The sequence below is a fragment of the Nasonia vitripennis genome, chromosome 1 (genome assembly GCF_009193385.2).
Source record: "Nasonia vitripennis strain AsymCx chromosome 1, Nvit_psr_1.1, whole genome shotgun sequence".
NCBI lineage: Eukaryota > Metazoa > Arthropoda > Insecta > Hymenoptera > Pteromalidae > Nasonia > Nasonia vitripennis.
Window position 1 is genome coordinate 1,101,636 of NC_045757.1, and position 14,126 is coordinate 1,115,761.

The 14,126-nt window shown below is 37.9% G+C and overlaps 4 protein-coding genes across 5 annotated transcripts; 2 read left to right on the forward strand and 2 right to left on the reverse strand.

The window, feature by feature from the left end:
* Window positions 1-210: 210 nt before the first annotated feature.
* On the reverse strand, window positions 211-5,161 carry LOC100679908 (mycosubtilin synthase subunit C). Of its 2 annotated transcripts, none has more exons than XM_031922292.1 (13): window positions 4,813-5,161; window positions 4,359-4,488; window positions 3,634-3,900; window positions 3,404-3,556; window positions 3,072-3,298; window positions 2,930-2,992; window positions 2,636-2,843; window positions 2,073-2,240; window positions 1,796-1,992; window positions 1,533-1,728; window positions 1,100-1,457; window positions 581-1,028; window positions 211-514 (listed from the first exon to the last, which is right to left on the reverse strand). In XM_031922292.1, exons 2-13 carry the CDS (start codon window positions 4,486-4,488, stop codon window positions 365-367), a joined length of 2,565 nt encoding a protein of 854 aa, XP_031778152.1. In that variant the 5' UTR covers window positions 4,813-5,161; the 3' UTR covers window positions 211-364. The 2 variants fall into 2 exon arrangements, with proteins under 2 accessions (XP_031778152.1, XP_003425501.1); XM_003425453.4 differs by having other exon boundaries at window positions 2,636-2,846.
* Window positions 5,162-7,979: 2,818 nt separating this feature from the next.
* On the reverse strand, window positions 7,980-11,580 carry LOC100116016 (COP9 signalosome complex subunit 8). Its single transcript, XM_001605462.4, has 4 exons — window positions 9,141-11,580; window positions 8,632-8,702; window positions 8,380-8,558; window positions 7,980-8,291 (listed from the first exon to the last, which is right to left on the reverse strand). Exons 1-4 carry the CDS (start codon window positions 9,192-9,194, stop codon window positions 8,041-8,043), a joined length of 555 nt encoding a protein of 184 aa, XP_001605512.1. The 5' UTR covers window positions 9,195-11,580; the 3' UTR covers window positions 7,980-8,040.
* On the forward strand, window positions 9,500-12,718 carry LOC100121426 (coiled-coil domain-containing protein 186). Its single transcript, XM_001604991.6, has 6 exons — window positions 9,500-9,853; window positions 9,955-10,685; window positions 10,760-11,030; window positions 11,112-11,515; window positions 11,585-12,117; window positions 12,215-12,718. Exons 2-6 carry the CDS (start codon window positions 9,979-9,981, stop codon window positions 12,457-12,459), a joined length of 2,160 nt encoding a protein of 719 aa, XP_001605041.2. The 5' UTR covers window positions 9,500-9,853; window positions 9,955-9,978; the 3' UTR covers window positions 12,460-12,718.
* A 129-nt stretch (window positions 12,719-12,847) lies between these two features.
* On the forward strand, window positions 12,848-14,041 carry LOC103315525. Its single transcript, XM_031922306.2, has 3 exons — window positions 12,848-13,021; window positions 13,549-13,710; window positions 13,908-14,041. The coding sequence occupies exons 1-3, from the start codon at window positions 13,003-13,005 to the stop codon at window positions 13,964-13,966; spliced, it is 240 nt and encodes a 79-aa protein (XP_031778166.1). The 5' UTR covers window positions 12,848-13,002; the 3' UTR covers window positions 13,967-14,041.
* Window positions 14,042-14,126: the final 85 nt, after the last annotated feature.

Below are 14,126 nucleotides of genomic sequence, written 5' to 3' on the forward strand. Positions count from 1 at the left end.
GCAACCCACTTAGGGAGACAACGCTTTCTCGTTGCAGTTCCCTGCTTGTCGCTCTTTAAAACTTTTTTTGCGTAATATTATCTTGCTTAACAGTGAACTATTATTATTATATATCTATATGCGTTCGAAGCATTTATAACTTACCATATTTTTCCTGTTCTATTACGTTTGGATGCAATTGTACAGGCTGATGGAGAAATTCACGCATAATTATTTTCAAAAATACTGTCATTTATATCAAGTGCTACTTTCGCTTTCAACAGAAGAAGCTTTACATTTAATTATCATTTTTTAATTATATATTACTTTGATACGATCATTCGCGCGTTTATTAACTATTTTACACACACTCACGTCATGCCATTTATTTTGAGTAATTGATTTCTTTCCATGAAACAACGGCCCGCTGATCGTCGGGGGCTTTTGCGAAGGGCTTGGAACCCTCGGGAGTAACATACCGATTTACCTGATAGTCTAACATTACCTTGTAGTTGAAGACATCCGTTCCCAATTGCTGAAAAAATCGGATCCATTATGATTTCAAGAAAACAGAATCGTCTCGAACATAATAATCACTCACTTGTGTCAGGGGACTCGTGTTCGTAGTCAAGATTCCCGCGAAATTATTTTTCTTGGCCACTTCCAAGCAATGCTGCTCCATCAGTCGCATCACTATAACGTTCTCCGATGCAGCGAGCTCGTTACCCGTTGCCATCATGAAAGTGTGGAATATTTTATTCTTTCCTTTCGGCAACTGCTGCTCTCTTACTGGCTGTTCGATGTGTTCCAAGAAGTCGAAGATTATGTTCAATTTTGAATGTATAACGACTTCCGGTTCGTCCCTTGCGTCGAAATTCAAAGCAACGGAGACCAGTTCGTTATTTGGAGATTTGAGCACGAAGCTAAAGTTTTTCTCCAACAAAGGCACCCATAACTGCTCCATTAAAACCGTGTAGTCTTCTTTGTTGATATCCGGTAGTAACCATCGTTCGAGATCGGCCTTCGTGATGAAACTCTCTGTGATCATGCTGAGATCAAGGAAAAATCGTTAGTGTTTTTTTTAGAATAAAAAAAAACCGTATAAGATGCTATAACTCACTTGATTACTTCTTTCTTGTGACTGTCGTTCAACATTTCTAAAACATATTGTTGAGGATTGACATCCTCATTGGTCTCAGAGGAACTGTCTACTTCTAGTTTGAACAGAATGTCTTTGATAGACTTCGACGTTATAAAATCGGTTATACCGATGTGGAATCCTTTCTCGCGGAGCTTCAGGACTGTGTAAACGGAATTCAAGGAATTGCCACCGAGTTCGTAAAAATTGGAGTCGACGCTTATCTTTCGTTTGTCGCTGATACCAATAGTGGAGGCTATGGTTGAGAACAGAATTTTAGCTTTCATCATGTGCGTGATCGGTACGTTGTTGTAATTGAAATCGATTTTCTCAGCTTCGCCTGTAAATAACGTTGTGTAACGAATTTGAAAATAAAAAATAGCCTTCAAGTCTAAACGTATGAATACATACTGACCATTTATTTTAGAATTTTTGTAGAATCCCAGCAGCTTCTGTCGGTCCGTCTTTCCGTTGATGAGTAGCGGGATGTTATCCGTCAGGATTATTTCTGGTATCATGTAAGACACCAAACTCTGCTCCAAAAGCTGCTTGATGTCCTTGGCATCGACGCTCTTGTCCGTTTGTTTCGGCACGATAAAACACAGCAAAACCTGAAAGTGGATTTAATGAATAGTCTCCAAGCGAAATACGAGTGTTCTTTTTTTGGCGGATGGATACCTGCTCGGATGTGTCAGACGTGAAAGCCAAAACTACGGCATCTTTAACCACGGGCAGCTTCACCACTGCCTTCTCTATTTCCGAAAGATCGACTCGATATCCTCTGATTTTGACCTGAGTATCTTGACGTCCTTCGTAGAACAGCAGACCGTCGCTTATCCTGGCGAAGTCCCCGGTTCGGAATACTTTCAAGAAGTCTAAAAAGAAAAGGTAAAAGTCGTAACACCTCTACAACGATCGCGACATTGTCGTAAGCGAGCCTCGCACAATCTCTCACCAGATTTCGAGGAGAACGGATTCTGCATGAACTTGTGCGAATTGCTGTCGTGAATGTAACCGTCGGCCAAATTTTTTCCAGCTATCAGCAGTTCGCCAACTTCACCGGGTGCCACGAGATGCAATTGCTGATCCACGATGTAGACGATGCAGTTGTCGACGGGTTTTCCTGAAAAAAAAGGCGCAAAGAAAAATCACACACAGGCAGAATTGAGAATCGAAAACATTCGGATTCCGGCGCCCATGTCTCGGCCAATTGGATAGTAGCCTCTCTCTCTCTCTTTCCTGGGCTCGGCGTGAAGGGGACCTCGTGATAACTCATCAGACATCATTCACGACGAGTTAACGCGGCGAGAGTTCACTTTACTATACCGCGTGAATATGTACGCGCGGCGCGTCGTCGAGTGGACCGAGCTGCTGGGAGGGATTTAAACAATAGCCTACACGATAGAGATGACGCTGATCAGTGATTCATGCTATCTCTCTCTCTCTCTCTCTCTTCTCTGCGCATAGAATGTCCCGTCGCGCAAGTTTCGTCGATGGAGATTAATCGAGAATACTTGCCTATTGGAATTTTGCCTTCTTTCAGGTACGGGTCGTCTTTGTTTATCAAGTGGTACGTGACGTCTCCCATGATCTCGGTGCTTCCGTAGAAGTTGGCGATGGTCTTCTTCTCGTCCATGAACCAGTTGAAAAACTCCTGGACCAGCGACGCGACCAGTGTCTCCCCCGAGCAGACCCACAGCTTCAACGAGCCGAGGCTTCTTTTGTCCTGCTGCGTGAAAGAAGTAAGGACAATGTTCATCAAGGATGAAATTAGAAGAAAAAAAGAATCGCTTAATCATTCCAGTGCGTTACCTGCAGACGCAGGAATATCAGCAGGGACTTGAGCAACGAGGGTACCAAAACAATGCGCTGGATCTGAGAAAGAAAATCGCATGACACTGCAGTGAGAATCGCGGCGTCGTATAATTTGCAAAGAAATCGCACGAGCGCGTACCTTGTACTTATTCAAAGCTGCGGTAAACCTCTCCGGGTCTTTCGTTACGTGCCTGGAGATAACGACGAGAGTGCGACCTTGCAGGAGCGGTCCCCAAATTTCGCAAACGCTGTCGACGAACGTCAAGGCCGTCTTGAAGATGCAGAAATCCTCGTCGCTGGCGTAGGGCAGAGTTTTCCATTGCCAAGCCAGCCGGTTGAGTAGCGCCGTGTAAGGTAAACGAACGCCTGAAAATCAGTCATAAACAGTGAATAATCGTTCTATTGATAGGCATCTCTCCTTGATGCAGTGCGAGCAGAGTCGATCGGCGCATAAGTATAGCTGATTTTTACCTTTCGGCGTTCCCGTGCTTCCCGAGGTATACAGGATAATCGCAATCTTGAAGATATTCTCATCGACTGCAATTTCAACCGACTCGTGTTCCGATCGGAGTAATACATCGTTTACAGTCAATGTCAGCACGTCATTGTACACGCTGCTGTCCGCTAAAAATACAAGAGCAATTATTTATCTCCTTACGCAGGATAAGCGAGTCGTCGTTAAGAGTGAGAGAAAAAAAAACCTGTCTCCTCCAAAATGCAGAGCACCGGCTGGGCGTCCCTAAGTATGAGCTGGACCCGATCGACCGGAAACTCGACGTCGATCGGCAGATAGGATATCCCGGCTTTGAGAATCGACAGCAGGATCAGCGGCAATTTCTCCGAAGGTTTCAACGACACGGCTATTATGCCGTCGCGTCTCTTGCTGTAGCGTCTCAGGAGGTTCGCTATTCGGTTCGACGTCTCGTCCAGGGCCTTGTAGGACAGCGACTTCTGGTGCCCCTCGTCGTCTGCGTACCGGGCGCAAACAGGGACAAAAAATAATCAGCCTTATGCGTGTGTGTGTGTACATATACTATCTACACTTCAGCGGCCTCGAAGGACGATCCTCTTTGTTTTTTTTCCATCGAAACGATTTGCCGCTATATAGAGACGGCATTTAATGCGGCAACAAAGAGCTTTATTGCCGCCGACGACTAATTACCCCTCGCGCAGCTGCCGTCGCCGCTCTGCCCCGTCCTCCCATGGCGAAAGTTTAAAAAGCACATCCGCCCGACCGGCCAATACAGGTATATCGAGCTTATTATGCATACAGCTATATATATATATACCCCAGCGCTCTCGCAAGATCGTTACGGAATCGAAACGAGATCGGCAGCGCGTTACAATGCGCCTATCGCGTCGTGGCTGTATGAATAAACAGTCCTGGATGCTAATTCAAATTGGTTTTTAGAAAAAAATTGCTCACCTTCGAAGAGCAGCGCTATGCGCTCTGGATTCTCCGAGACCGAGCGCTTCAGCAGGGAGAAGAACGAGGATCCGTCGCTCTTCGTCGACTCGCCCGTCAGCACCGACTGGCCCGTCGAGGCTTCCATCATCTGCGATACAAGTAAACAAGGGATTAACGAGCACTCAAGGTCGGCTCGATTCGGAAATTCGAATGCGCCGTATACAAGATTTATCGCCCCGTTTCCAGGACGTCTTATATAAACAACGCTTTTACTGCGCGCACAATTATACCGAAGAGAACAAAAAAAAAAAAAAAAAAAAATACCCTTTCAAGGCTGCCTCTTCTTCGTAAATCACTACTTTTATCGGGAAAACGCGAGGATTCGAAATCGTAAAAGAATGCAGCGCAAGGCTCCCGCATTAATTTCAAGCGAAGAGGAGAGGAAAAAAAAAAAAATCGCCGATATACTGACCTTTGCGCGCTATGCTTCCAATTCGAAGTTCCTCGTCCGGAGCTGCTCTCCTCGCGCAGGCGTGATTCGCGTCGAAATTCAAATACTATATCGCGAGTGCGGCCAACAGCCGAGTGCTCGGACTCGCAACGACAACGAAAAAGTGAAAGTCTCTCCCCGCGAGGCGGAAAGAATTTTCGACAAAAGCCGGCGCCCTCCCGACGAGGACCTTGACGCAGGAGGTAATTAAAAAGCCCGCGCAAATTTTTCAAATTTCAGAAGCCAGCCGCAGGAGGCAAAAGCGCGGATATCGCTCGGCTGATCGAAACTTTCTGCCAGTTGGCCAGTCGGCTCGGCTCAGCTGAATGACTCCGTTGCCGTTTAAAGTTTCTTACTCGCGCTCTCCCTCTATTGTTCAATGCCCACCGGCGTGGTATCTCGCGCTGTAACGCGAGCGAGCGAGGCGCGCTTGCACACTCACTGTCGTAGCGTTAAAAATTCTATGAAAATAAGCTTTTTCTACCGGAAATCCTCCGAATCGACGCGTACGTCTCCGATACGCCTTGAATTATTTATATATTATAGACGATCTTGAAGGAGGGAAAAAAAAATTTTTTCGCTAATTGAGAGTCGATGCGACTTTACACATTGTTGTTCGCTAACGACGCGGCGGCGGGGAAAAAAATTAACCGTGAATTATATATATATATATATATATATATATATATGTCGAGAGCAAAAAGAAATATTTGCACTGCCGTCTTTATTGATCGTGTGCATGCGTGTGCACGCGCATAGAACACACACATAGACCGCAGACAAGTTTACGTCGCAGTTGCAAAATCCGGCCGAGATATTCGAAAATATTCCAATGGAATTCGAACAGATGGCAAGCCGAATGGGCCTTCCTGTTTCGTAATATTATATACTCACGGCGCACCGTGAGCATTAAAAACGGGTTATGAAAGTAGTTGGAAAGCAGTATAGCGTTATATTCCAATATTGCAGTAAATGCGCGCGCGCGCGCCTGGACCATGTATGTATGTATACGTATAATGTGTAATGTAATATATCGGTGTATCGAAATCGGCGAAATTTTTTTTTTCTCTCTCTCTCGCTTCTTTCGCGCAAAGTTTGGAACGACGACGGAGGGTTTCTTTTATTTTGCAGTCGACGCGACCCGATTCTTTGTTGCAACGTTATTCCGCGGGTTGCAGAATTCGTGCGCGGCGCACGAGCCAGGAGGTATCTGGGTCGCCGCTCGTTCGATGGAGTGTACCTTCCTTTTTTTCATACACATACACACATTATTCAGCCTCTAAATCGAGCCTTTTTTAAAAACTCAGCTTCCTCACTTTTATATCTCGATTATTCATTACAAGATTCGAGTGACCTTATTCTATTCTCGTTTATTGCTATTTGCGTAACCCATTGAGTAAACTGTAACACTGGCGCGGCGGACACATAATCTTCGTTATATGTACTCTTTTTTAACGATATGAGGAGCGACGTGAATTACACGAGAGACGAAATTCGCGAGGATTGAAGCACAACGCGCGCGCACACCACCCTATTACCCGCTATATGTTAATTTCTTTTGAATTGCACCTAACGCAATCGACACTTCTATCTGCGATTTTACTCGTCGAATTAAATAACTCATTTATATGCATACTAATTAAAATAATTAAATCGTGCACACAATATAAACCTGATGATTAATTTATCCTGCTTTATATCGTATGATCTTCTACCTTAATAGGCTGGAATTAATTACAGCTACGGCATAGCTACGCGTACAAATAGTAGTTTAACTTTTTTATTCCGTTACAATAGAAAAGTAAAAAATTTGAAGTATAGCTCGCTCGAAATAACTAACGATTATCAACCATTAACGCTCGCCGATATAGCGCAGTTTATTTGTTCCCAGAATCGCGGCAGATATCCATGGTCTCGCGTGCACTTAAAAATCGATAAACACAAAGTTTTTTTCGAAGCAGCGCGCACGCACCGAATACGAGAGACTTGTAACATGTGTGAATAATCCGTGAGCCGTGCGTGACTCTCCGATGTGTGAGGACTTGCGAGCGTCGAAGCAGGGCATTTACCTCTCTCGAGTTCGCACCGTTACATCCTGCCGGGAAATAATCAATTAATCGAATCAAACACTCGCTGGAAATGTATGAAAGCAGCGGCAATGACAGATGTTTTCGCTAACTTATTCGACTTGTTGGACTTTTAGAGCAAAGCCTTCGATCTAGGATGTGGGCCCATTGACGAATTTTTTTCTTCCTTTTTCTTCATTCTTCAGCGAAATTTCCCGGCTCTTACGTAAGTGCTTACGCAAATTCTTACACAAGCTCTGCGGTAGTACGTGTATATTCGAACGTGCGAGTGACTTTTTATATGCGTTGTAAGGCGTTGCGGTATCGAGAAGTTGTGCGCTTTTATCGAGAGTATATTGTGAATATAATATGGAAATTATTTCGTCGGCAATTATGCTGTTCTCTATTATAATAGCTCTATGGCAATCGAGTTCTCGCAGGTATTTTGACGTTGATTTTCCTGAAAGTCGTTGGCGCGCCGTCGAGCTGGAGAGTTCAATGCTATGATACTGAGTCGACGGCTTTCGTGCATGAATAATTAGATATCTGTATGCATTTGATATTGGCTATTTTAGATTTATTTCTTTTTTTTTTTTTTTAACGCGTCTATTTTCAGACGATACAAATTGACCATTTTATGAGTATTCGTTTAGTGATGATTGTCGAACAATTGTTACGTGATTGCAATTGATCCTATTGAATATTTAAATGTTTATTATAATAAACGGACATGCTAACGAGCCAAAGTAGCCAATACACGTAGTTCAGTGAGTTATATCATGCGTATTTTGAAAAAAAAAAATCGCATTTAATGTGCGATTAAGCTAATACGAGATCGAAAATTACCGATTTCAATCTACTATACACGCATATTTATTATTCAAAGTTAATAAACTTATGCTAACGAAGTCGCTAGCATTCATTTACGACTTATCCATGATTTACTTCGTTTTTCATCTTGAATATCCATAGTCTCAATTACTACAAAACAACTTAAAAAATCAGCATAAATCATGAATGATTGAAAAATTCCAAGGTATAGTAGTAGTAGAAGTAGTTGTAGTTCAGATACCTGACTGCGTATTTAGTGAAAACGTTTTTTTTTTTTATTTAAATAATTTCATATCATAAAACCTTACAATACCTAATTTTCTAAGAAAGATACAAACTGCGTTAACTTATACAGCTGGTCTTCCGTTATCGCCTCGTGAGCAGATGTCTGTGGCTTGCAAACCTTACTTGGCTTTACCATGTTCCCGGTGATGGTCCAGCCCTTCGAGGTGGCTATTTGTCGAGAATCATCGGGAGTTGCGCCGATCATACTAGCGAGTGTGTTGATGTCGAGAAACGAGTAGGCGTCGCCGATGAGAGTGAGAGCTCGGTCTCTTATACGTTCTGAAACAAAATTTCGTCATTGTTATATTTTGCATTTTGATTGCTAACTCATGCAATTGTCCTAGAATTGGTATGAATGATTATGTACCTTTCAGCGCAAGCATGATTTCTTCTACAATTTTGTTCCAGCTACAATCTAAAGCAGCATAAACTGCTGGCCAATCGCGCAACCACATTTTTTGTGCCACAGTCCATATGTTTTTCAAGTCTGTGCTATTCTCTTTTACAATCATTGGGATTCTTTTCCACAGATACTTGGCATTACATCTAAAAAAAGTATTGTATAATGAAATGAAAATTGTACTACCTAGTGTTGTGAAAATATTTTTCTAATACTTACAGTTCATTTTGGTATAAATATATGGCAAGCATTTGAGAATACATTTGTGCCGGTATAACACCCTCTGACGTCTGTGGAAAAGATGTAATTTTTATTAATACTTTTGCATGGTTTTAAGTTGTAAAATACGTTGAAATATTTTACAAATAAACTCATAACGTGAAAAACTGTAAAGTTTGATCATAAAGCTTTGATTTGCAACTGGATTGGACTGACAAATGCATATATTGAACAGAAAATCAAAAACAGTTACTTTAACCTCAAAATTTGTTTACATTATTTCAGATGGATTTAACAAAAGGTATGGAATGTTAAATCTTTGATACTTGATTTAAACTCCAAATAATCAATTTTAGTTCTAATTTTTGAAAGATCTAACGAAGAAAAACAAAATATCATCTCTAGGGTGTAAGTATAATTATAAACAGTTTTTGCTTATTGGATAATTAATATATGTAACATAAATCTTGCACTGATATTCAAGTTTTGGCAAATGAAAAGTTACTTACTTCTAATTCCATTTTTTCCAAATCGCTCAATGTTTTCTCAAGATTTTTAATCATGATGACTGAGTGTAATTATTAATCTCTAATATACTAAACACTATATGTGGTTCTAATAAAGTCGTTACCGACGTCCGTTCACTCTTCGAGCGGAATTAAATTTAACGTAAACAAATGAAAAATTCCAGTTCTAGAAGTGCCGCTTGTTCTTGACATGGAAAAACAAACGGGCCTCAGCCGATACCTGTTTGCCGAAAATACGCAGAATACTTACTCGGCTAAGGTTAGGTCATATCTGCGCAGGTCCAGACTGCCCATATATATAGATATACGCTCTATATGTTAACGTTTTTCGTTTCTTGTTCGGGTGTGTTGTGCCGGCCTTGATGAATCAATGTGTTTGAAAACACTTTATTGATTTACGTATCTGAGGTTCTGACAGTATGAAGTGAAGTATGTGAATCTACTACTTAAGTATTTTCGTTTTTAACCGTACGAAATTCAACCATTAAAAACAACGAAAGTGTATAGTATGCGTATATACGCTTAAAATTTCTCTAAGTTACAGAGATTGTTCTTGATAACAATAATGGTCGCCGAGAACGACGTGGCACAAAAAATAATACAGAGGAGTATACAGGATAATATATAGATCAATAAAAAATACTTATTTTGTAAATACATCATTTTTATTCAATCGCTGCAGTTTTTGTGCTTTGGTATGTGAATTATTGCATATACTTAATATCGTTGGTTACTTGTACAAAAACTGATTTCTTTATACAAGTCAGTAATAAAACTTTAAATTTTGTTTTTGCAGGTACTTAAGACAAACCCAGAAAATATGAAGGCTTCGCATAGGGATGCTCTGTTAAGGAAGCATTTAAAATATTTACAAAAGAAGTATGGAACAAATTTACGTTTTAACTTTAATAATTTAAAAGAGAATGACAGATTGATTTTGCTGCAACCAATTAAAAATCTATGTATACCTATGAAAGATCCGTTTATATTACAACAACACAGAATATTACATCATAATAATGATTTGGAAATTAGCTCTGATTGTGAAAATCAATTTTTCTTCATGATAAAAACATTGTATTCAATGTTCAAAGAAAGAAACTATCAACTTTTATCATGTTCTAATGCTAATCAAGTCTTGCAGTATTCAAGTTCCTCTGAAGATAAAAAATTAAGATTAACTGTAGATTCTAGGAATAAGAGCCATGAAAACGATATTTTATCTAACTCTAATGTATTCAATTTATATTTGTGCTACTTTCATCTTCTCAAAAATTATGATTTTTTGGAAAACATTAAAGAGGAACTTCTAAAAAAACTTGAAGAATCAGAACAAATTCGTAGGGAAAGTATTTATTCCAATGAAATGAAGTTTTGTAAAATATGCTCAGTGCTGAAGGATGAATTGCAAACATTAAAGGAAAAGTATAATAATATTTCAAAAAATTATACTATTTCTCAGATGGAGAAAGAGAGATCAGTTATGAATTATGCTACTGGAGAAAAACGTTTGCTTGAAGCTCAAAAGTGAGAATCATCATTTTTATGTTTACAAGTCATTCTTAGCAAAAGTTATATCATACATTCTTTATTTTTTTCAGATCAATAAAGTTAGTGGAGAAAAAGCACCAAGAAGCTTTGAAAGAAAATGCAGGATTACAAAAAAAATTACAAAGAGCAGAGCACGATATTTCTAAACTGGCTACTGAAATGAACAGTAAATGTTCAGAAATAATGCAGCTACGTAACCAAATTGAACGACACAGAGATAGTGACAATGCTAAAGAAATGAAACTAAAGTGGGCACAAAATAGATTAAAAATCATCACTGATGCTCAAGAAGAATCTCAGGCTAAATTAAATGAATGCCTGGTAACCATGAAGCTCACTTTATTAAACATATGTAGATATGTATCTCTACGTAAAATAAGTTATATTTTATTTCAATTTCAGGCTAAAAATACGGAGTTGAAAAATCAATGTGAATTTCTCCAATCACAAGTCAATGATAAAATCAAAATGGTAAATAAAACTGATGAGAATAAAGTAACGATTTTAGATCAACAACTGAAGGAACAACAAGCTCGATTAATTATGGAACGTCATGTGATCGAAGATGCGGAAAACACGCGCATAAAATTACAAAAAGAATACGACATATTGTTAGACAGGCAGCGTATTGCAGATAAAGAAAATCACTTACTTATTTCTCAAATTCACAGTTTACAAAGGGAATTCACCGAATGCAAAACAGAGGTAAATTTTTTAAGAGCATCTCTTGAAAGGGAGAAAGAAAAGGTTCAAACTTTGGAAAGTCAATTATCTCAGATGGAGACATTAAATAAACACCTAGAAACGTAAGATTATTTCCTAAAAACCGTAAAGCTATTAATTCGATGTAATATTGATAACAATTTATTTTACAGTAAGGAACAACGTCTCTGTGCTCTCGAAGTCGAGTTGAAGCGTCTGCAACTTGAAAAGGCGGATTTCCAAGCAGATATCGAAGCTTTACGGCAGCGCGAAATTCAAATGCTTGATTTTACACAAAAACTAACTGATAAAAATGTGCAATTACAATGTAACTTTACAAATATACAATCAAAGTATCACATTCTCGAAAACAGTCAGCATCCACTAGAGCAAAGGATTAAAAAATGTATGGAGGATATTGCAAGTCTGGAACAAAATTTATCTCGTGAAAAAATCAAAAGAAGTGAAGAGTGCAATGTATTAGCAAAGTATATAGCCGAACTAACGTTATACAATCAAACGCTCTTATACCAGTTGGAAGACTTAGAAGGAGAAAAATATATATTACGCAAAAGATATGAATTAGCGATCAGAGAAATGAATCGAGAAGTGTACTTACGCCGTACGAAAACGGAAAATAATAAATCTTTGCCTGATGCTTCATCTTCGGAAAATTGTGCCAATTGCGAGGAGTCTGCATTAAAAGGTAAAATTTCAACGTATTTGAGGTTTTAGTAGTTTACCAAAAGTGCACGTATGTACGTTATTGCTGTAATTCTAATAACTATCAATCTTTGTCGTAGAATCTCATAGCCAGAATTCAAGTTTGAACGAAATTGGAAACGCCAAAATGTATGATGTGTTGGATAAAGAAAATCTATATAAACAACTTATCAAATTACAAAAAATCAATGCCAAACGGGCCGAAAGAATAGATTTTTTGGAAGAACACTCTCATGCTTTACTGAAAGAATTGCAAAAGAAAACAAAAATAATTCAAAATTATGGAATTCCATGTGATATTAATACAAATCATGGGAAATTCTAAATTCGCATTATTTTACTCTAGTCTTTTTATACTTAAAAACACGACTTTTAAAGTATTACAACTATAAAACCAAAGACGTTATCAAAGATGTAAATATTTATAAAAATAATATTTTCCATGAAAAGTTTTACAAGTATTTATTTTTTATAAATACTTGTATTTTATGTAATGACACTGCATGTATATTATATATACCAATGCTAAACGAAAATGTATAATCTATAAGAATAATAAAATGTATGTATGTATAAACATTAAATTCTCTTAAATAATTTCTTATCAATTAATTATCAATAAATCATTTGAACAATAGAAGAAAGTATGGAACACGGATTTGGACCATCTATATACATGTATGATCAGTGAGCAGCTGGCTGCGTTCCTTATTTCTTATTAGTATCTTTACTCTTTAGTCTCGCCGTATGAGCCGTCGAGGCTGTGACTGAGGGCTGTAATCTGAAATATACTAAAACATTAGTGCATATAATTTTGGCCAAAAAACCGATATTCTAAATTACTTTATTGAAATTCTAACTGCTTACAATGGTTCTCGTGTCAAAAGGTAAACCTGTTTAGTTTATTTTATCCAATGTTAATATACTTTATTTGTGATTTTTTTATCTACACCAGCACTCTTAACATTCTGCTTTTTTACACGTGAACCTTACTTTTTCAAGTCATGACGTATATGATTTTTTTTCTCTTACTAGAACATAATTGAAAAAAAGCAAGATAAAAATCTGTTCTTCTAGTCAACTAAATATTTAGTATGGCAAAAGTAGGGTTATTAAGTTTACATAATAGGTCAATCATAATACTGAAATCGATACTAAATATTTACATTGAATCCTTTCATGTTGACATAAGTATAAAAAATGTATCTTTTACATAGTTAACCATGAGACAAATTAGTGATTGCTATTGTCTCAGAAGTGCACAAATGTATTTTGAAATTGACCATTGTCACTACATACTTCTTTTAAACTTGGTAAAACTTTGTAACATGGCTTTGCACAAGTTTCATTTAAAAGTTGTAAATACACAAATCAAACCTGTGATTTAAAATATATCAAATTTGGTTATGTATAGTGGGCAGAGTAAAAGCTCTATGGAGGCAAGGATGGACTGAAATACCTGAGGTAATGGCAAGCAGTGGATTAGCAGTTTTTGGAATTTGTATCGCCTTTTGCTCTTATCTATATATAGACAGAAATTACGGGTGGACTGAAAAATATAAGACAAGATATATGGGTAAGTGAATCTTGTGCAAATTTACTATATTTGTTTTAATCAATTTTTAACAGCAATTTATTATGTGCAGTTATTCTTTTGATTCTTCTAAGATGTTAAAGAACTATAATGCTGTTGTACTAAATAAATAGTCTTGAGAATATAGGAATAATAATAAGTAAAAATAGTTTTTTAATACTAATTTATTTTTGTTTTAGTTATAAGACCAGATGATCCAAGAGCAAAGAAGATACAAACTTATTCTAGCTTGGATTGATCATGTTAAAATTTTGAATATTATTTGTATATAAACAATGAATAAATAAATATAGTAAAGAATGTTATTGTGAAACTTGACTGTTAGCTTTTAAATATAATTAAATTGTCAGTATGAATATTTGCTTACAAATTGAACTACTGCAAATTAGAATTCCAGA

Bases quoted from the DNA above. Each gene is read 5' to 3' on its own strand.
- LOC100121426 (XM_001604991.6), top strand. From the start codon at position 9,979: ATGAAGGCTTCGCATAGGGATGCTCTGTTAAGGAAGCATTTAAAATAT. The intron at 10,686-10,759 runs GTGAGAATCATC...TATTTTTTTCAG, and splicing joins CGTTTGCTTGAAGCTCAAAA to ATCAATAAAGTTAGTGGAGA. The intron at 11,516-11,584 runs GTAAGATTATTT...TTTATTTTACAG, and splicing joins TTAAATAAACACCTAGAAAC to TAAGGAACAACGTCTCTGTG.
- LOC100116016 (XM_001605462.4), bottom strand. From the start codon at position 9,194: ATGATTAAAAATCTTGAGAAAACATTGAGCGATTTGGAAAAAATGGAA. The intron at 8,703-9,140 runs GTAAGTAACTTT...TCTTTTCCACAG, and splicing joins TGGAAAAAATGGAATTAGAA to ACGTCAGAGGGTGTTATACC. The intron at 8,559-8,631 runs GTAAGTATTAGA...TACTTTTTTTAG, and splicing joins TATTTATACCAAAATGAACT to ATGTAATGCCAAGTATCTGT.
- LOC100679908 (XM_003425453.4), bottom strand. From the start codon at position 4,488: ATGATGGAAGCCTCGACGGGCCAGTCGGTGCTGACGGGCGAGTCGACG. The intron at 3,557-3,633 runs GTTTTTTTTTCT...TTGTATTTTTAG, and splicing joins CTGCATTTTGGAGGAGACAG to CGGACAGCAGCGTGTACAAT. The intron at 1,729-1,795 runs GTATCCATCCGC...ATCCACTTTCAG, and splicing joins CGTCTGACACATCCGAGCAG to GTTTTGCTGTGTTTTATCGT.
- LOC103315525 (XM_031922306.2), top strand. The intron at 13,711-13,907 runs GTAAGTGAATCT...TTTTTGTTTTAG, and splicing joins ATATAAGACAAGATATATGG to TTATAAGACCAGATGATCCA.